At 45.7% G+C, this 21,403-nt stretch overlaps 1 protein-coding gene across 1 annotated transcript in view; it reads left to right on the forward strand.

Moving 5' to 3' along the window:
• The first annotated feature begins 8,958 nt into the window (after positions 1-8,958).
• The window catches only part of SPON1 (spondin 1), a 286,962-nt gene continuing 274,517 nt past the window's right edge, over positions 8,959-21,403 (forward strand). Inside the window, exon 1 of the mRNA XM_019037489.4 lies at positions 8,959-9,626. Coding sequence (XP_018893034.4) covers positions 9,008-9,626 — 619 coding nt within the window. The 5' untranslated portion in view covers positions 8,959-9,007. The remainder of the gene's footprint in view (positions 9,627-21,403) is intronic.

Raw genomic sequence — 21,403 nt, forward strand, 5'->3', positions numbered from 1 at the left:
ATGGAGCCTGACGAATAAATGCACTCTGAATTCTGGCTCCTGTGCCACTGCATGAAAATGCACTGGGCTGAGAACTGAAGCTCATTGCAAATTTAAAACTTCTACAGAGAAACCCCAACACTACCGGCTCATCACAGCCCTATTCCCATTACAGCTTCCCTGTCATTCCCTGCCACAAACCTTCTGCTCCAGACTGGGTGGCCTCTCACTACGCCACCACTACTCCAGGCTCCTACAGTCTGCATGACTTAGGATGTCTTTTCCCCTCTTATCTCCAAATCCCACCTACCCATCAAGTCCTACCGCTTCCCTGAAACCTTTGGGCCGCTCTAGCCTGTGGGGATTTCTCCCTTTGAGAGACCATTGTCTTAATCTGTCATTGGCACTAAAGTGTCTCTTGCACAATTGCATTGGCTCTCAAATAGATTGTAACTTTGGGCAAGCAAGTAATCTAAGGTACCTATGCCTCAGTTTACTCATCTACAAAATGGGAGTAATAAAACACTTGTTGTAAGGATGGGATATGTGTGAAGCATTTAGACTACTGCCTGGCCCATAGTAGGCATGATATGAACTGTCAGCTGTGATTATTGCAAGCCCTCTGTAGATGGAGGCATGCTTTCCCATCCTTCAAGGACCCAATAAAGGGCTCAGCATTGTCAGTGTCACCGCTATCTGATGAGTGAATAAATGTCTTTTATTCTTATTCCCTCTTAATGTTCATACCAACAAGCTTGGCTCAAGTTTTTCTAAGAGAAATGAGTTTTGGGCCTGAATTATGTTCTGGAGGTTTTGTTTTTTCTTTCCCTCCAGGTGCCAGCTCTTTGGGTTGTATATGTGAAACAACAATTGGATGGCACTTTATTTAAAGCCACAACCCAATTGGTAAACCTGACACTTCAGCAATTATATTTTCCAGCTGAGAGACGTGCAAAACTTGAGCCCTAGTTAATTGGAAGGCATAAAAAGAGCCCTTTTATTGCATTACATGGACACTTCATTATGATAATAGGAGGGCGGAAGCCTCATTTCATCTGCTGTTTCTCAGACACTCTTATGTATTTCTTTATGCACTAAATATGCTTTCTGGTCATTTCTGTCTTCTTCCCCATTTCCAGTTCTGTTTGCTTTGTCTCCTTCCCTCCCTTCTGTCTCTTTCTCTTCTTGTCAGGCAGAAAGGATGTAGGTCTATTTTCTCCTCTACTCTCCGCCCTCAGTGCCTTCCTCCAGTTCCAGCTTTATGCATGAGCAAAGGAGCGATCAGCCAACAAGCTTGGGAAGCTCTCCAGAACCATAAGTACCTTCTAGGTTACAGAGGCTAGAGTCGTACATCTTTTGTTTACCCTGGGATGCCATTGTAAACATCCTCCTGTGTCACCTTGTGAACCAGGTAGGGAACTCAAGATTACTATTTTCCCGTTAGCATGCTAGCAAAATTACATCTATCAAATCGGTCTATTGGTTTGGAAATCAGAGCACAAAGCTGAGAAGTAACATAAGACAGCTAAGCTTTGAGAGTATCTTAAAGGGAGTGTTGGGGCACAATACCAACTCCCAGGTCTCTGTCTCCAGTGCTCACTCCCTTCTGAGATAGAAACCTATTATCTTTGACAGTCCACCGTACATCCCCCTCTGAAAGACCCCTTAAATGTAAAGTATCCACAATGGAATATATATCATCTCACACATTCCTCATTCCCACATGTCCCATGGGTTCTCTTCTTGAATTTGTTGTCTTGGAAAAATATACCACGGAGGTGGTAGATATACAACCCAGTGGCCCATATGAGAACTCTCAGAGCCACTCCTGTCTCCCTTCCTGCATATCACCAGGCATTCCATCCTCTTTAGTCTGCTTCCTGAACAGCCCTCCAATTCATCCCTTCCTCCTAGCCTTAGCTCGCAGCTCTCCTCTGGACTGTTGTTAAAGCCTCTTAACATGTGTCCCTGCCCCTACACTCTCACTGGACAATCCATCTTCATACAACGCCACTGAAAAGGTCATTCTGCTACCCGAAGGACACACTCTGCCTTCTCTCATCTCTAAGCTTTTGCATTAGCTCCCCTCCCCTCCTATATTCTCCATCCCTGTGTCCAGTTGACAAGTTCTGATCTGTCTTTCGAGAAGGTGTTGAGTACCTTTTCAAGTGTTACTTTACCTGGGCAGAATTAGTTACTCCCTTCTCTGTGCCCCCTTTAATACTTAGTACACATAATTCTTCGTTTTACAAATATCTGCTTTATCCATCTCTGCGGCTTCTTGAAGGCAGGAATTATGTCTTGTTTTTCTTTGGATCATCTCCTCCAATACATGTTTGCTGAATGAATGAAAGGCTTAAATTTCACAAAAATTCACTAAACACCTGCTTTATGCAGACATATTATTCTTATTTTAGAAAACTCAATGAGTCTATTCTCAAAGAGCAAACAATCTAGTCTAAAATGGGCCCAAACATTCCAGCTTAAAATAGGTTCAAGGAGTGCCTGGGTGCTTAGGAGTTTTTACTTAATACTGCTGCATGTTCAGTTCACTGTCACCAGGTGGCAGTAGTGTGCCATGGTCATGTGGTCCAAGCCATGAAGTTCCCAGAACTTCAAAAAAGTGGTTCTGCTAGGGTCGGGTTGCTAGATTAATAGGAAGAGAACCACAAGGGGAATGTAGACTGCGTCTGGGTTCTATGTGTAGCTGGACTTGCAAGGGTTTGCTCTTGGGAGCTGCCCACAGCTGCACCTGGCATGCTGTGCTGCATTTAGACACAGTGCTCTCTTTAATCCGTAAACCTAAAAGCAAGGAGACTTAGAGATCTCCAGGTTGGGAGCAGATCTATACCTTGGAAGACCTCCTGCTGTGCAATTCTTTTTAACTGCTCTCAGTGGTGAGCTTCTATTCTGCTGTTTTTAATTCAGACAACGTCTATGGCAATTAGGAGGTCTTAGGTGATCTCTGTTAGAACACTTTCCATAAAGAGATATGAGCTGATTCCAAGCTACACCGCATGAAAAAAAAAAAAAATGAGTGAAAACTGAGGAAACAGAGTTACAACAGAGGACACAGAGAGTGAGACAAGATCAGTAAAAAGTCCAGTCTCTTGACTAGCACTACCTCAATCCCTAATTCAATTCCCCGCCCAGGATGGAGAAAACTTAGCTAGAGCCACAGGCCAAGGACATGGACAGAAACAGAAACAGAAATACAAGAGGGAGAGAGGATAAGAGCTAGATCAGTGTTTGGCAGAAGTCAGGAAATGAGGACAAGAATGCAAGTAGGGGATTAGCCTTGAAAAAATTGAAGAGTTAAACCCTTCTGCATTTGAGGCAAGAAGTGAACTTGGATTTTGCCAGAGTTTTGTTTGTGGAAGGAGATATGGAGATTTGAAGAAGTTCATGCCTAATGTCCCCCATGTGAGGGATAAAATAAGAGGACAAGTAACCACCCCTCTCCATACCAAAGAGTGAGAATTAAAGAGTGATGAAGCAGGCTTGAAAAGATGGTAAGGACTAGATGAATAGGAAAAGAAACTGATTAGGAATAAATTTAAGAACTATACTTAAAGATAGAATTCATGCATTTGTAGTAAAGTAATTGGCAGGGTTACCAGGTTTTGTGCAGCAGAACTCAGAAGTCGGGGAGGGTTCCATTGTTTTGCTTGGTTGATTTGCTGTAGGTTGGGGGTTAAAGAGGAGGAGCAGAAATAAAAGAGGAGAGCTAATGAAGAATGGTGGTTAGGATATAGTTAAAATGATTGAACATGGTGTCCAGCTGGGTGGGGAAGGAATTAACAAGATGGGCTGGAAAAAATCAGAAGTGACTAAGCAGCTGTAGACCTCAATGACATACAGGAGGTGAGAAATGGGAAAGCTGGAAGTAAAATGAGAAAGTGCTATTGGGAGCTCAAGATTCCCAAAGAAGAGGGTGTTTCTGTGGGAGAGGGCTGCTGATATGGAGGGAGGCCAAGCTCATTGGAGTAGAGGAGGTTAGAGCAGAGACTAAATTGTCAGCTCAGACTTCATCAGGCTAGTCTCCCAGGCCCATAGCATGAGACAAAATAGGCAGGAAGCTAGAGAGCCAGTTGCAGAGTCCACAGTGGCTGCAGGAAAGTGACCTGGAGGCTAAGATGATGGAGATAGGATGAAGGAGTATAAATTGGATGCTGGGAGTTTTAATGTAGGAGGGACTCTTATTTTCTCTTACTTACTAGAATGCTGATCTGGATACGGCAATGGGCAATCGATAGAGGAATGCTCCAGAGAGCAGAAGGAAGGGCAAAACTGAATGGAGACCAAAAGACTGGAGAGACGGGTGATCGGAGGAGCTCATACCTTACATGGAATTGTGGGATGGGCCCAATCAGATTCAGGATTCCAAAGGTAATGTAATTATATATAATTGGCTGATGCCTAGAACACAGCAGGTTCTGAAGAAATATGTTTGTAATTAATTAATGTCTTTTGCTTTTAGGAATTTTTTTTTTTTTTTTTTTTTTTTTTACTATATGTATTCAGTTTCCATAACTCAGTCTTTAAACTTGCTGGCTCACCTGTAGACAGCTTCCAGGCCTCCTCACCACAGATTACAATAGATTATTCAGTGCAATTCAACTCCTTCATTGCCTATCTGTTTTCTTTCTCTAGAAATCACTTTCTATAAAATGTCCAATTTAACTCTATATATAAGAGAAACAAAAACATAAAGTTTCTAGACTCTTTTTCTGAATTAATAAAAGTAACAATAATAACTGGGTGGGGTTATTGTGACCTCATTGCAGTTTACAAATTATCTCAGTTACCCATTTATTTCTCAACATCCCACAAGGTAGGCAAGATGGATATTACTATGTCCAATTTTGCACGTAATCCATGTAGATAGGTCCTGTGACTTTCCAAGACTGCACAGCTTCACATGGTGAAAACAGAAGAGCCAGCCTGGAACCCATGTACTTCAAGTCTGAATTACGGTCTAGGATGATGGTTCCTTAAACTTCAGTATGAGTTTTTTTTCAAAGTACAGATTTAGTAGGTCTGGGATGAGGTTTTGGAATCTGCCTTTGAAGCAAACATCTGATGCTCATGTTTCAATGACCATACTCAGAAAAACAGTAATCTAGAAAATCCTTTTCCCCCTTCTCTCTTAAAGGGGGGAGAAAAAAGAGGGAGATCTTACCTCCTATGAATCAAAGGACTTTTCTCGCCTTGGAGAACTGGAGCCCCCAGCTCTTCTCTTCTGCGACCTACCCACACACACTGATAAAGTTAATTATCTGCCCTGGCTAAATGACTTTCCTTAGCAACACCCTAGCAACTGACATCAGCTCTGCCTTAGGCTACAAAAACTGGAAGGAGATTTCTTGAAGTCCAGTATATTTTACAAAAGAACAAAACATCTGAACAGGAAATTAAGGGGAAAGTAAACTGGATTCATTGCTAGGAGATGAGAAATAGACACATGAAATAGTTCATGACAATCCGCTGGACCACAGTAGTCAAAATGGGAAACTTTTTCTCCTCCTCTGTTCTACTGAAGTCCAGAGGAGGGGAGACTGCAGGGTCTCATTCTATGGAGGAAAATTTAATCAGGCAGGAGGAGGGAGGGCATTCCAGGCCATGAGAAAGCTGTAAGCAAAGGTGCTGAGGCAATACTGAAGTGGAGGACACGGGGAGCCCAGCTGGGTGGTGCTGGGAGCTCAGATTGGGATCTATGACCAGGCATGACCAGATGGACACAGTGAGACCAGATTGTGGAGGGCCTTAGAGGCCAAGTCTTAAAATTTGGGCTGAGTCAGAAGGTACTGAGGGTAGGCTTGTTAAAAAGTTTTTATTCAGAGAAAAAATATTTATGGAGCCCCTACCAGGGGCCAGGCACTACGATGTGCACGGAAAATACAGTGGTAAGCCCCATAGACATCCCCTACCCTTCTGGAGCTTAGAATTTAGAATGGAGACAAATACTGAACAAATGTAAAATTTTAAACATCAAACTTATAAATCAATGGGTCATTATAAATCTTAATATTAAAAGAAGCCAGGTGTGGTGGCTCATGCCTGTAGTCCCAACACTTTGGGAGGCTGAGGCAGGAGGATTGCTTGAGCCCAAGAGTTTGAGACCAACCTGAGCAACATAGGAAGACCCTGCCTCAAGAAGAAAGAAGAAAGAGGAAAGGAGAAAGGAGAAAGAAGAAGGAGGAGGAGGAGGAGAGGGAGGAGGAGGAAGGAAGAAGAAGGAGGAGGAGGAGGAGATTAAAAGAAAAGGTACTCATGAGCTCCAGCAGAGTTTTGGGGGCTGGATCTATTCTAGGAAATCAGAAAGGCCTTCTTTGGGGAGGCAGTTTTGCACTGAGATCTGAAGAGTACATAGGAGTTGGCCAATGGAGAGTGGTGGGTAGGAGAGACCAAAGAGCATGATAGGGTTCCAGGCAGAGAGAACAGCACAGGCAAAGCCCATGAGAGAAGAGCTGCATGGCTGGAGAAGCAGATCAAGCAGAGCCTTGGAGGCCTGGCTGAAGATTCTGTCTTTATTCTGAGAGCCCTGAAAAACCACCGAGAAAAAATGTTAACCTCAGGATTGACATTCAAATCTGCATTTTTAAAAAGATCACTTGGGCTTCAGTGCAGAAGACAGATGGAAGGAGAGCACAAGTAGACAAGGGCAACCCAGTTAGGAAGATGAAAGAAGATGTCAACACAGACAGGGGTAGTGGTGGAGAAGAGCGTGAAACTTGATGTGGTGATGGATCGGATGAGTGGAGAAGACAGCAGAGGTCTGAGTGACAGCCAAGCTGGTTTAGGAAAACCTAGCTCATGTAGTGGGATTGGAGCTTGGTGAGCTGGTTAGAGCCTGCCGTCATAGCCCAGATGATAGGGCCAACACTGTGTACTGGAAAGTACCTCATTTGGTGTTGGGGATGCCTGTTTTAAATCCTGGCTCTTTCCCTTAATAGCCATGAAACATTACCTCAGCAGGTAATTTCATAGGCTCCTAATCTAAACAATGGGAGTGCGGAGGTGAATTGGGACTGCCTACTTCCCATAGTTTTCCTGTCAATATCCAATAAAAAGTTAAATATTGCATTCCTGCCTACTTCATGCCTACCCATCTCCAACTTAGATTTGAACCTTTTGTAGATGAATAGAGGTTCAAGAGCACAGATTTGAGCTTTCAGACATAAAATAAGCTTTGTGAAGACAGGGGTCACAATTTATTCATTTCTGTAGTTTCCTGCCCTCTGAGATAAGATCAGGTACACTTTCAAGAACCACTTATTTTAGTTTGTAGCATACATCACAATTATAATTTTAAAAGATTCATATAATTATGTATTTAATATTTGCCTTTGCCACAGGCCTGTAAAATCCTCAAAGGCAAGTAACATATCTGTGTTTTGTATCCAAGCACTGAGAACATGGAGGGTCTTTGTCATGAATGAATGGATGGATAGATGGATGCATGGATGGATGGATGGATGAATTTTTGTTCCGTCTTCTACCTATCGGTCAGCACAGAGTCTAGCTCCAAATCTACACTTAATGAAAGTTTGCTGGATGAATGGGACCGCGCAACTTGGAGTGCAGCATGAGCTCTGAGCCAATCGAGTGAAGATGCAGACAATTCCCTCAGCACTCAGACATGGATCTGAGCCTCACCTCAAAAAGGAGGGCCGATCAGCTGGATCAGGTGCTGCCAGGGTCAAGAAGGGCTAGGGATGAGAGAAGAGCATAATTGGCTTCAGCAAGGGGTTACTTTCAGGTGACCTCTGAGAGAAGGCGTCCAGTTAATAGTGGCGGTGGGAATTCCAGCACAAGCACTAAGGAGTAAGTGGGCAGGCAGGGAGGAATGGAGATCTCCCGTGCACCTAGCGCCCTGGGCCTGTTTGTAGCATTATGAAAGAGAAAACCCTGACCTGGAAAGCAAAGGAGATTGCTTGCTAATTGTAGGCACTTGAGGTGTGTCGAAGGCCCTGGGCAAAGAGAAGATGAGGAAACCAAAGCTTCTGAGGGCACCTGGGGAGGGATGTTTGCGTTCACTGAGAGGGAGGGGGCTTATGGTATCCCCAAGCAGGTGAGGGAGCGGGCGCCACTAGAGACCAACTCGAGTGTTTTATATGGGTCATATCATTTACTTCTAGCATATCCCCCCACTACCTCTAGGAAGGATGTACTGGCACCCACCCCCACTCCCTTGTTCTCCAGAGCAGGAAACAAGCTTGGAGAGTGCGATAACTAGCCCAAGCTTCACAATGGGTGAGTGGCAGGACTGAGGTTTGATTCGGGTCTCTTCCCAGAGAGACACTGGGAGAGATTCTTGCCCCAGGTCTTTTCCCTTCAGGCCCTCAGGCTCAGCACCTCTCTGAACATCTGTCCCCGGGGAATGAGAATCTGAACTAAAATGTAAGCCAAGAAAACACAGGCTCTTCATTGAATCTTTGGAAACTCCTTTCCTGGGCTGTAGGAGGATCCTCCTGAGCCTTAGGCACTTTTGCCTTTGCTGGCTCTTTCCTCCAAGTTAAGCATATTTTGTGACTGTGGAGGTATAAATACAAATATATTAACATTATATAGTAAAACATTTTGTTTGACATAAACTTTTTTCTTCTGATTTTTACAGAAAACATTTTCATACATCTCCAAAAGTATCGTGGGCCCTAAGCGCTGTAGCTAAGTCGTTTCTCCTTTCTCAGCCTCCAGTCTGACATGTTCTAATATGGCCTTGGGAAGAGTAATGGGCCCGGAGTCGCCGCATCTAACCCTGCTGTAACTGGTCGCAAGTCTCAGTTTGCTCATCTATAAAGTGAGCGAAAGTAATGTAATCTTTATTGGGAGTAGGGAACATGAAGGCGAGTGGGTACAGTAAGTAAGCCGCCAAGCATATTGCTGGGCACAGAGCAGGTGTGCAACAAAAGTTATTTCTCAGGCTTTCCCTCCTCTGAGCGCCGTCCTCCAGAGGGTCCGGAGTGTAGCTGGGGGTTGGAGCAGCAGCCTCCTAGGCGATGGGACAGAGCCCACAGGGTCCGGTATGCCACGGTTTCTTCGTCAGACCCTGGGAATCCAACGTCGCAAAATAAACACGGCCGCGCCGCTAATCGCCAGTTCGGAGGAAACAAAACAGCGCTGCGCTGGGGGATCTGGGCAAAATCAGCCCTCCCTCCTCCCGCTCCTTCGCCGCGGCCCTCCCCTCCTCGCGCTGCTCTCGTTCGCTTGGCTCAGCTCAGCTCAGCTCAGCGCAGCTCCGCGGCCGCCAAGCCGAGGCGGGCACGGTCTCCGAGTCGCCGACGCCGGCTCCGAGCTGCCTCTCTCCGCCGCGCCTCCGCCAGGTCGCGCCTTCGTCGGGACCACTTCGGGCAGGAGTCGCGTGGCGAAGGCCGGCGGCCGCGGCACAAAGTTGGGGGCCGCGAAGATGAGGCTGTCCCCGGCGTCCCTGAAGCTGAGCCGGACTCCGGCACTGCTGGCCCTGGCGCTGCCCCTGGCCGCGGCGCTGGCCTTCTCCGACGAGACCCTGGACAAAGTGCCCAAGTCAGAGGGCTACTGCAGCCGTATCCTGCGCGCCCAGGGCACGCGGCGCGAGGGCTACACCGAGTTCAGCCTCCGCGTGGAGGGCGACCCCGACTTCTACAAGCCGGGAACCAGCTACCGCGGTAAGTGGCCGCCCGGCGTGGCATTAGGAGCGCGGGACCCGGTCCCCGGAGGGCGCCGACCTCGCGGTGCCGGAGGAGGGCGCGCGGTCTCCGGGCGCGTGGCGCGGGTGCAGCCCGGCAAGGGCCCTTCTGTCCTGGCTGCCCTCGGCCCTTGTAGTCGCGAGCTCGGCGCGGATCATAATCCAGCGTCCCGGGCCGTCGCGGGGGCCGCAGCCAGGAGAGGCACCCCGCGCTTCCGACGCGCGGTTCCCAGGCGGAGGATGTAACTGAGCCACGCGTCACGCCGGCCTGACTGCAAGGGAGGCTCGCTTCTCCCCCGGCCGTCTGCAGGAGGGAAGTAAACCTGCCTTTCTCCAAATCGGTCTGGAGGGGACCCAGGCTTCTCTTGGTCGGGTCCTGGGCAAGGCAGCCACTCCAGCTTTCCCCGCTCAGTCCCTGAAGGAGAGGGTACCCGATTCTCAAAGACTGGCCCTGGGCGGGACAGCAACTCCGGCTTCTCTGGATAGGTCCCTTCAGGAGAAGGGACTTTGGCTTCTCCCTAACCGGTCCCGGGGCGCGGGAAGGAGGGGCAGGGACAGCCTAAAGCTCTTCGAAAGGGTCCTTGGAAAGAACCCCAAATTATTCTCTCGTGGTCCCAGACGAGATAGAGTATCTTGGGTTTCCAGAACAGGTTCCCAGTGGGGACAGGGTCCTCAAAGAGCTTGGGGTAAGCTCCGAGCTGGAAGGGGAATTGGATGAAGATGGAAAGAGAAGCCCCGATGCCCGAGGCCTGCTCCCTGGAGGCCGGGGAACCTTGGCTCCGGCAGCTCGGAGTCTCCGCGTCCCAGGGATGTCGCGCCTACGCCGCTCGGCTGAGAGCGGGGTTTCGGGAGCTCAGGGAGGAGGTGTCCAAGCAGGTCAGAGCCTCCTAGTCGGGACAGGCAGTTCGACCAGCACCGACCTGAAGACGCCTGACTCTGTCCCCACGCCCGCCACCTCGCTCCTCAGCAGGGTCATCTCCCCAGACATCGTTTCCCCGTGCAGCAGCGGCCGCTCTCCGGGTGGGGGACAGGTAACCAGGAAGGGAAGCGAGCCTGTCTGGCCTCACCTTAGCTCCCGCCAGGGAGCGTGTCCTCTCACCCTCGCCCCGTCATAAGTCAGCTCTGGTGCTAAGCAGGGATGAGCGGGTCACTGGGGCACCTGGTGGGACAAATGGGCTCCCAGCTGCTGTACTTTCCTCCCCGCCTTCTCGGTTCCCCTGAGAGCCTTGGACGGAAGCGGTGGGAGCGACACAGGAGAAAGTCTGGGGCAGCGTCAGCGGGCGCCAGGGCCACGCCGGAGACCAAAGCCAGGGGCCACCCTTCTTGGAGCGCTTTTCCCCCTTGCCCGGGTTTGTGTCCCCGACTTTCTCCACCCGGAGCTACCCAAAGCCGGCTCCTTGGTGCCCTTGGCACCTTGGCGTGCTGAGCACTTTGCGAGGAACAGTCTGACCCCGGCGCGCAGCTCCGCGGGATCCTGGGTACTCCACGAAGAAAGATTTTGGGCGGAGAACACCCCGCCCAGCCCGGGAGGGAGCGTGCGGCTTGGCACCGCGGCTAGAGCGAGCCGCGCCGACGGGCAGCGACTGCCACTCGGTGGAGCCGGGAGGCGGCCGATCCTCCCTGTGGACCGCAGGGAAGCGGGTATGACTTCAGTGGCCTATTCGGCCCTCCCCAAAACTGAGGACCTGAGTTCACAGGGGAAACTGTCCCCGCTCCACGTAGCAGAGAAAGAAGTGGCTCTGGGGTCCAACAGACTTGGGTTTACTCGCTGTGTGACCTTGTGCAAGTCATTTAATTTCTCTGCACCTATTTCCTAGCTGGAAAAAAAAAAGCTGTTTATCCACCCTCTCTTGGTGGTAGGGAGTAAATGAGTTTACAAAGGTGAGTGTGCCTGAGCTAAAAGAGATTCCTAATAAGCGTAACAGTTGAATGTGAGGCCTTTATTGGTTTACTAATGGAGGTAGGTTCTTGATCAGATTTTTGTTTTTGAAGAGTGTTGTGCGTTTGAAAGCAGGTTTCCTCAGCTCTCCTCCAGTCCCATTCATCTACCAGTGTTATTTGGGTCCTCATGAATTAATTGAATGAATGAATGAGGTATTTTTTCATATCAGGAGCCTTGCCTAAGACTGTTGCTAATGCAAGCCCAGGAAGATTTTTTCAGTGACTTAGACTAGTCTGAGGTTCAGGCCAAGTGTACCCAGCGTCTCTTTTCACACTAATCCTCCGTGTTTTAGTTGAGCATTGGCAGCTGGTGGCCCTAGCACTGGGAAGGAGATACAGCTGGTATTCACGGGGCCAAAGAGGTTTCAGAACTACCTAAACGTCCAGGGCCAGCAGGTGGGGAACTGGGACTGGATAGGGAGTGTCCTGGACTTTCACCCTACAGGCTACTCCTGCCTAAACAGCCATCTGGACTTTGACACCCCAACTCAGGCTATAGATTGGGCAATCATCTTTTCTCCCTTCTTACGGCTAAGAGACCTTGGAAGAGATCTTGCAGGAACCATGCTGAGGTTTTCCAAGTAAATATCCTGCAATTAGCAAACCTGATTCTGCCACTCAAAGTCCAAAAGAAAAGGTACTGGCCTAGTTTGTGACATTTTCTGTTGGCTCCTTCTTTCTTAGAATAATTATGTTAAAAGTAACTCGAACACATTCTGCTCATTGTCCTGACTTAAGGCTGTGAAGCTGGCATTCTCCTGGTGTTCTATTTGCTTTTTAATTTTTTCATGAATTAGGATTCCTCACAATCCTTGGAATCAATGACTTGTTTTCCTGCCTCAAATCTTTGTCCACAGTATTCCAGTTCATCCCCAAGCAGCTTCTGTTCTTTGTGCCTGCTGTCTAAGTATACAGTCTTTAGGTACTCTAGACCAGAATAAAATGGTCACTATTAAAAAAGACTGAAACATGGAGTTTCTTCCCCAAAACCTGAATCCAGTTGAGATCATTATTTTGTCTTTTCCAAGTTGTTAGTATTATATTGATTTCCTTTTCTTTCCCACCACTTCTCTCTACTCTCCCTCCCTCTTCCCACAGTCCCCCCTCCCTCCAACGGCAATAATTGTGCTTTAGAAAGCTCTGAAAGGCCTGCTCTGTTTCTGACCAGGGCCTCCTTTGAAAAGGAGATTACAGTGATTAAAAATAACAAGTTGAGGATCCTCAAGGGGCTTCCCTTATATAGGAGGACAATTCGCAGGACCAGCCTTTCCCAGATCACAATTTCAAGCCAAACAGAAGAAAATCCACTGAAATATTCAAGAATTGATTGAAAATAAAAGAGGCTCTTTTGTCTTACTGGAGGTCTGTTTATTAGGAAAATAAAGTCAGACTCTGGCTAATGAGAGTGGCTTTTCCTAGATGTATTTTAAAGAGACATTTCAAGGAACTTGATGGGAAAAGAATGTCCAGTAGAGGTTTCAAAAGCTGGTCCAACTTCAAGCGTAATTGAGGGGTTTATCCTAAACTGGGAGGTTTGGAGACCTCCAAAGCTGCATGGTTTTTCCTTTGTCCCACACTGAGACACACACTGACCACAGGGGTAGACACCTCAGTCTGGTGGAAAGCGCACAGGCTTTGATGTTGGGTGGGTTGGTTTCAGGTCCTCCTTGGTCACATATTCACTGTGTGATCTCAGGAAGCCACTTCACCTCTCTGAGCCAATTTCTCCATCTGTAAAATGAGGGTGTTTTGATTTTTTCCCAGCATTCCTGTGAGAATTAGAAATAATTCATGTCAAAAGAAATTGTCACACAGTGGTTGCTAAAAAAATATGTTATGAGATGATTATTTTGGAAATAGAAAAATACTTAGCAGCAAAGCCCTGGATAAGACATTGTGTTAAGTTCTTCCTACTCATCTCACTTATTCCTTATAGTACTTTGAGGAAGTTTCTGATCGTTACTGTTTTATGGATGAGAAGACTAAATCTCAGAGAAGTTTATTCCTTATCCGTGGTCACACAGCTAATAATCAGCAGAATCAGGATACAGTCTCAGGTCTGTCTGACTCCTAAATCTGTGCTCTTAACCAGTCTTATGTGCTGACTCAGTGAAATTAGTTGGGAATAGAATGAAATTCACTCAGCTACCCTCAGCCTTCTGGACGGTGAGCCTTCCTTCAAGGAAAACAGAACAACAAATCAAGATAGTAACTGACATCTCTCAGGAGAATCACTTTATATTACTACAAAGTAATATAAAGTGATAAATCCTTATTCACATTTGCTGTTTTCTCTTATTGGCTTCAGTGTTGCATTTCCCCATAAACTAGAGGATTAATTTAGAAACATGAAGAACCTTGTCAGTCTTTGGCCAATTCCTTTTGTTTGTGGGGAAACAAAAACAAATTGGATAGGAAAAAAAAACCCAGAAAGAAAAAAAAAAAAGAAAAAACAGATTTGACTGTTGTTTTATTTTTACATACAGATGCTATATGACCATGCCTGTAAAATTATATGTTTGGAAAGGACATATTTAGGCTCTGAGAAATTTACACAAGATGAGGCCTTTTAAATAAACTATTTCCTGGATGGTGGAGTTTTTAAAAACTTAAGTGCTGCTGCTGATATTATAATTAAGCCACCCCTCCTACCTCTCTTCCCTTTTTTGCACCATTCCCTGCTTTTTTGTTATGTAACTATTTTTAACCATTACTTAAGTATTTAGTTCAAACCGATAATAAAAATTAGAAAATGCAAACATAGCTAATGCTTAATGGTTGTGGAGATTGTTTATTGCTCTGAGTTTTAGGAAATGAAAGAAATAAAAACATACAAAAGAGCATATCAAAATGGAATTTTTCAAGGTTTAAAACTTGAGTACTCCCCCATACACAGATAAGCTGTTTCATTACAGCTGACTCTTTCAGTTGCATCAAGAAGCTATAATCACTGATACGTTTACCACTATGGGCTGGTATATCAGGAGCTTTTCACTCTCACACTGTCCATTTGCTTGTTATACAGACTGTCACATATATACAGGTCAATATCAATTTCTGTTGTGAGGTGGGGGGACTCTTACCATGTTATATTAGTCATAGTACAGGCTAAGCTCATGTTACTAACAGAATCCAAAACACAGTGTTTTAAACAAGAGGTAAATGGGAGATCCAGCATGATGGGAGGCTTTGCTCCATAAGGCCATCCAGGAACCAGGCTCCTTCTACCTTGTTCCCCGACATCTTCTTGCACTCTGCTGTGTAGTTGGTGGCTACTTAGCCGTGTGTAGCTATGAAGTACTTGCAATGTGGCTATTCTGAATTGAGATGTGCTGTAAGTATAAAATACACAATGACTGTTGAAAATTTAGTATAAAAAGAGTAAACTCATTAATTGTGTATTATTACATATTAAAATTATAATTGTTTAAAGTAAAACACACTAGTTAAAACTAATTTTGCCGATTTTCACTTATGTTAATGGATACCTGTTAACAAAATTAATTTCACCCAGCTTGAGCTTATTTCTACTAAACAGCACTGTTTTAAGTTGTTGTTCTCCTCAGCACCGTTACAGCTGAGGAGAACCTCTGCACACCTGTATTCAGTCAGCATGCAGTGGACTGGGGGGAGAGGAAGTAGAGGACATCAGTTTTCTTTTAATAATGTGACCCAGAAACTGCACCCAGCACTTCTAAACACACTCCGTTGGCAAAAATTTAGTCATGTGGTCATACCTAGCTGCAAGGAAGGCTGGGAAATATAGCATTTAGCTGGGTAGCCACATGCCCAGCTAAAACTTGAAGAATTTATTTTTCAAAAAGATGAAACAGAAAGTAAATTTCTAAGGATCATATTAACAGTCTCTGTCACATATTTTCATGCATAGTCATGTAAAAACACAATATATCTTACTTTCTCAGTGAAAGGTCAGCTAGGTGGGTCAACTTGACAACATATAAACTGATGTTCCTGCTAAGAATCAGCAGAGGAAGCCAGATGCAGTGGCTCACACCTGTAACCTTAACACTTTGGGAGGCTGAGACAGGTGGATTGCTTAACCCCAGGAGTTCAAAATCAGCCTGGACAATATGGCAAAACCCCATCTCTACAAAAAAAAAAAAAAAAAAATTAGCTGGCTGTGGTGTCTCATGCCTGTAGACCCAGCTACTCAGGAGGCTGAGGCAGGAGGATCTCTTGAGCTGGAGAAGTTGAGGCTGCAGTGAGTGAAGATTGTGCCAGTGCACCCAGCCTGGGCGACAAAGTGAGACCCTGTCTCAAAAGAAGGGAAAAAGAGCAGAGGCAGGAGTGCTTCGGTGTGTATGTGCAAGCTTATGTTGTGGCTTGTTTTGTCTCATTCTCCTTTCTCAATAAAAGAGGAAGCAGCAAAGAATGAAAGGAATGAGGGTAAAGTAAATCAAGAAAACAAAGGGGTGGTGTGGGAAGAGAAAAAGAAAAATGAAAACCCACTGGGGTATACATTCAGAATGAAAATGAAAGAAAATGTTTGAGTATGGCGGAGTCCCATTAGGATGGGACTACAGGGCTAGATACAAGAAGAGCCATGGAGAGCAAAAATCACATAAGTCAAAATTAATCCTTTGAAATTATACATAAGATATAACCCAGATACCAGCTTCAACCTAGCCTTATCTAAACACCCTACCCCCAATATTCCTGTAAGTGAGGAATAGAAACGAATTGGCATGTATCAATAAGTCTAGCCCTTCTAGTTTCCCTCCAGCATTGGAAGAGAGCAATGTTTCCTCAGTTGAGTAGCAGATAAACCCTTGGTTTGCTCTCACATGCAAGTACAAAATCCTCATCATGTGATGGAGTGAGGGAGCTGAGAGGCTCATCTCATGCTCACTCAGGCACATGCATGCATTGAATGGAGTAGCAAGTGGCCCAAATCATTTAAAGCATTACATTCTCTGTTTTTTCTCCTCCAATAGTGTGCAGTTGTGTTTGATTTTTACCAAATGCACCTCACTTGGAGCATCTATGGTGTCAGGAAGCTTGCTATATCACATAAAAAGCTTTTTGTGATGCTTGTCAGCTCCTGCTGGTATAAAATGCCCCACTTTTACAGAATGTTTTGGCAGGGATGGAGTTGGGGTGCAGATAGGACAGGGCAAGGAGTTAAGTGAGACCACTAGAAGTCCTTTGTGAGGCCTATGTAGAGCAGGCTTCTACCTTTCGCAGAATATTCATTAATTCCATGAAATGTTCAGGAAAACTTAAGGGACCTACCCACATCTACTGATTTTCTTGAGGCTAGGAGACCCATAGGAAATAACTTGAACCCTCTCTACAGTTGTGGTTGAGATATTTGCCAATATGTCTCATGGACTGGGTGAGAGAAGCAGGGAAGAGTTCCAAGAACAAGTCACCATCTGTGGGGCAGGAGTGTGGGCAGGTGGGCAGAGTCACAGCAGGATGAACCAAATGGTGATTCTAGGTGCTACAGGAAGCTCTTTTCTCCTCCTCTTCCTCCTCCTCCTCCTTGTCCTCCCCCCAACTCCTGCCAACACTGTCCTTTGAATTTTCCAAATACACTAAGCTCATTCCCTCCCCAGGGCCTTCATCCTTGCTCTTCATGCCTGGGATGGTTGTCGCCAGATCTTTGCATGGCTGACGCCTTGTCTTTTAAGGGAATCTCTTTAAAGAGGCTGCTCTCACTACCAATTTATGTTTCCCATCACTTTCACCTGATTTTGTTTTCTTCATAGCCTTAAACACTCTCTGAAATTCTCTCGTTTATTGTCTGCCTCCTACAGCTAGAATACAAGCTTTGTGAGAGCAAAGACTTTGTCTTTCTTATTTGCCATTTTATCTTCAATTCCCAGAACAGTGCCTGGGCATAGCAGGCATTAAATCATTATTTGTTAAAAAAAATAAAGTATCATTGAAGCCCCAAGAACCCTGGTGTGAGCTCTCTAAGGGAGCTGGACGGAGGAAGGGGAAGGTATTTCTCTCTCAGCCAGAGAGAAAGGTGAGCACCCAAGGGATGGCAGACAGGAGTCAAGGAGCTCCAGGTGGTGGCAGCAGAGAGAAAGGATGCCCAGTGCCACAGGGGCGTTGGCCAGAGGCTGAGGGCAGATGGCCTGTGTCCAGAGTGCAGACCACTGGGAGGGAAGAGAGAGCAGTTGCATCATGGTGGAAGCTGAAATGCTGCTGCTGTGGCATGAAAAGCAGAGCAACAGCAGGCAAAAGGGCAGAGGCAAGGGGCTGCCAACCTCAGAAACTGGCTCTGAGAAACTGGCTCTGAGTATCTGGAGAAGTAGGCCTGAGGGGATTATTGAGCCATCAAACCTAGACATCAATTATTAAAGTGACTTTCCCTAGAACCAGCACAATGTGGAGTCATTTGTAGTACTTTCCAAACCTAGCTATGCCTTTGGAGAGTGCAAAAACTAAACTAAAATTTAATTTAATAAAAAAACTTCCTGGGCCCCACCCTAACAAAAGGCTGGATTCCAGGAATCTTATATTCTTCTTTCTTTTTTCACTCTTTTAAAGGAAAATGATGAGACACAAAGAAAAGGTGGCCCTTTTCCTATGAGCATGCTTCCCCATCACCACCTCTCCTAGCCCCAGCCCCAGCCTCCCACACACTTTAGCACCTGGTCACATCATTGCCCTATCCTGTTACTATGGGACACACTCATTTAGTGACCAGTGGAATATCCTCAAAGCCAACATGACTGCAACATTTCCTGCTTGGCAGTAGGGTGATGGGGAGAAGAGAACCATGAGTTTTCCTTAGGTGGCCACAATCACAAACTGGCGAAGCTTGAGCCAGGGTTGACTTGCTTGTACTTCTCTGCCACCAAAGTCTGCCTACCATGTGACTTTCACACATCTGTCCAAGGTTCTGTCCTTTGGAATCAAGGAAAATAAGGTCTCCCCTGGGCCATATGTCAGCTCTTGAGATGTTTGTGAATAAATAGCTGTCATGGCTTCTCTTCTGACTAAAATGCCCCATTTCTTTAACCATTCTTTGTGGGTTGCAGTTGCTTGCTCCCTTGTACTTTGTGCCCCAGATGTGGTCTGTTAGGGGCAGGACATGATAGAATGATTATCTCCTTGTCCTGGACATTGTGGTTGTGTGAAGCTTGCCAGGTCTTGTGTTTGCTATTTTGGCAGCTGTGCCGTAGTCTGGAATCACACTGAGCTTGCAGCCAACTCAAATTCTTGCAATTTTCTGGAAGGCCTGCTTCCCTCTTTAACCTAGACTGGTGAAAATGGTCCTTGAACATAAAATTTGACATGGTTTATCGTTAGATTTAATCCAGCATGCTTGGATCCATCCCTGTAGCTGTCAGCCATTCATGAATCTGTATTCGGTCCCTGAGTGATTTATTCACATAATCTAATTTTGGATTATGCACAGTGTTGATAAGAAGGTCTTGTAAGTCTTTATCAATGAAGTTGATAAGAATATTGAGCAACTCAGAGTCTAGGATAGAGCCCTCTGACATTCCTTAGAGTCTTTCTCTAAAGCTGATATTTAGCTAAATAGTTTTGAAGTCAAGAGATCTGCTGTCATCCCAATGACATTTACATACCAACTGCCACCCCCAGCATAAGCCACCTCAGTTTAGTTCTGAATACTGTTTCCTGAGCCTGCTGGTGATTCTTACAGTTTAGGCAGAGTGTTTTCTTTCTTTGCTTCAAAATTAGTCAGGACTCTTTCCACTGCAAGTGATAGCAACAAAGTCAACCTAACTAAAGCAGAAAAGGGAATGCACTGATTCCCATATTTGCAAAGCCCAGGGGTGGCTCTTGCTTCAGGCATAAATGGGTGTAGTGACTCAAATGGGGTCATTCCATCTCTCTCTCTCTCTCTGTCCCCCGTTCCCTCCTTCGCTCTATCTTTTTGTCCCTCGCTTCTACCTTCTCTGTCTTGCTCCTTCCATCCTCAATCTCTTGGCTGTGTTTTGCCCTCATTTTTTCTTACTACAGATCAACTTTCTCCAAATGACAGGGAGGATAGCTGCCAGCAACCTTCAGTGAAAATCCTCTTAGCTCATCCTGTGACTAAAAGAAAAGCCCTTTTCCTTCTAACTACAAACTGAAACATCCCAGGGAAGATTGTGATTAGTCCAGTATGGGTCACATGCCCAGGGCAATGGCATGGAGATAGACTGGATCTGGATCACAGTCACTTTTGTGACTTGATATTTGAGGAAGGAGGATCAACTGTGATTGGAAGCCCCAGTGACCATAGGGTCAGAGTAGGGGCAGCAGTGGGGGTCCCCCAGAGCTTCCTGCCCTCATCCACATTCCCAGCTATGTTCTCTTGGCTGACACGTCTCTACCTCCCCAGAGGCATCCTTCCCATTATTCCTCCTGCTATCCACATGTTGTTCAGCTCAGGACCCATTCATCTGGCTCTGAGCTGTTCCACGACGAGGTCACACAATGGGGAAAGGATTAACTTTTATTGAGCTGCTGCAATGTGCTTCATTGCATTATCTCCTTGAATCCTCATGACAAATCCACGAGATGATAATTATGATCCTTATTTCACAGAGGAGACTGATTTATTTTTTAATATATTTTATTGATTTAGCAAATGTTTTTATATACTTCCTATTACCAATTCATTAATTGTCATGATGACAACAGGAGGTAAATACTATTAAATATTACTGCTGTTTTACAGGTAAGGACATGTAGACAAGGAGAGCTTGAGTAACTTGCCCAAAATTACACATAATAAACAGGGAAATTTGAACCAAGTCTGTTAGCTAAGTCTGTTATAGAAAAATGACCCTTGCAAATTTAAGTATGCATGATCTTCAGTTTGAGTGGGAGAAACTTCATCTCTGCCTGGGGATGCTGAGAGCACTGGCTGAGGAAGGCCATCCAGGGGAACAGCATAATCCAACCCCACCATCCTCACCTGCTCACTTTTGGATTCTCAGTCTTGCCTTCCAGTCTTCCAGGCCATCACCAGCAAATCTTTTCTTGCCTGACCCTGGCTAGGTGGCCTGAAGTACTGTGCCAAATTTTTAAATAGAAATATATGAGTTGCAGCTCCTCAGAGCTCTGGAAGTTGTGCAGAATAGAAAGGGGAGCACTGTGACTAACTTAATGTCCCAACAGTCTTTATAACTTCATGTTATAAGTTAAAGCAGAAGCTGACGTGCATTGTGGTTGAGATGTGTAGCAAGACTGGGGCATTTCAGTAACACATAGCAGGTGGATGGCAGGGGCTGGCCATAGGATGGAGCTGGGACTCAGGGTCTTCTCATTGAGGTTGGAGTTCTATTAATAATTCTGAAACCCAAGAGACAGAGTGTGGAGGAAGATGGAACTGGACAAGATCCAGTGAGGGTAATAGGCATAGAAGATAAATTTGGGTAATAGTTTATTAGAGTTTTTGTTAGAAGGTTGACACACCAACATTTGAAAGACGCAGAAAGCTATTTGGTAATTAGGTAGGGTAAGTGTACCCAAGGATGGAAAGAACTCTGCCCTGGGTCGGGATTTGAGGCCAGGCTCTAGTGTGAAATATCAGTCTTCATATAAATAAGGCAGGCCTTTGTTACTGATGTGGCTTTTAGGGCAAAGCTGTAATTCAATAATTACACAACCTCCAGCCTGATCTTCCTAAACCATAAATCTGAATATGAAATTTCCTAGCTCAAGCCCTTTAGTACTGCCTCATCCCCCCTCCCCAGGGTGATATCCACACTTCTTATCAAGGCATTGAAGGCCTTTGATTATCTTCCCCCTGCTTATCTTCCTCACCAAGCCTTTTATCACACCCTTCCTCCCAGAATGCAACTTATGAAATACAGAATC

Source organism: Gorilla gorilla, chromosome 9 (assembly GCF_029281585.2).
Source record: "Gorilla gorilla gorilla isolate KB3781 chromosome 9, NHGRI_mGorGor1-v2.1_pri, whole genome shotgun sequence".
Classification (NCBI taxonomy): Eukaryota; Metazoa; Chordata; class Mammalia; order Primates; family Hominidae; genus Gorilla; species Gorilla gorilla.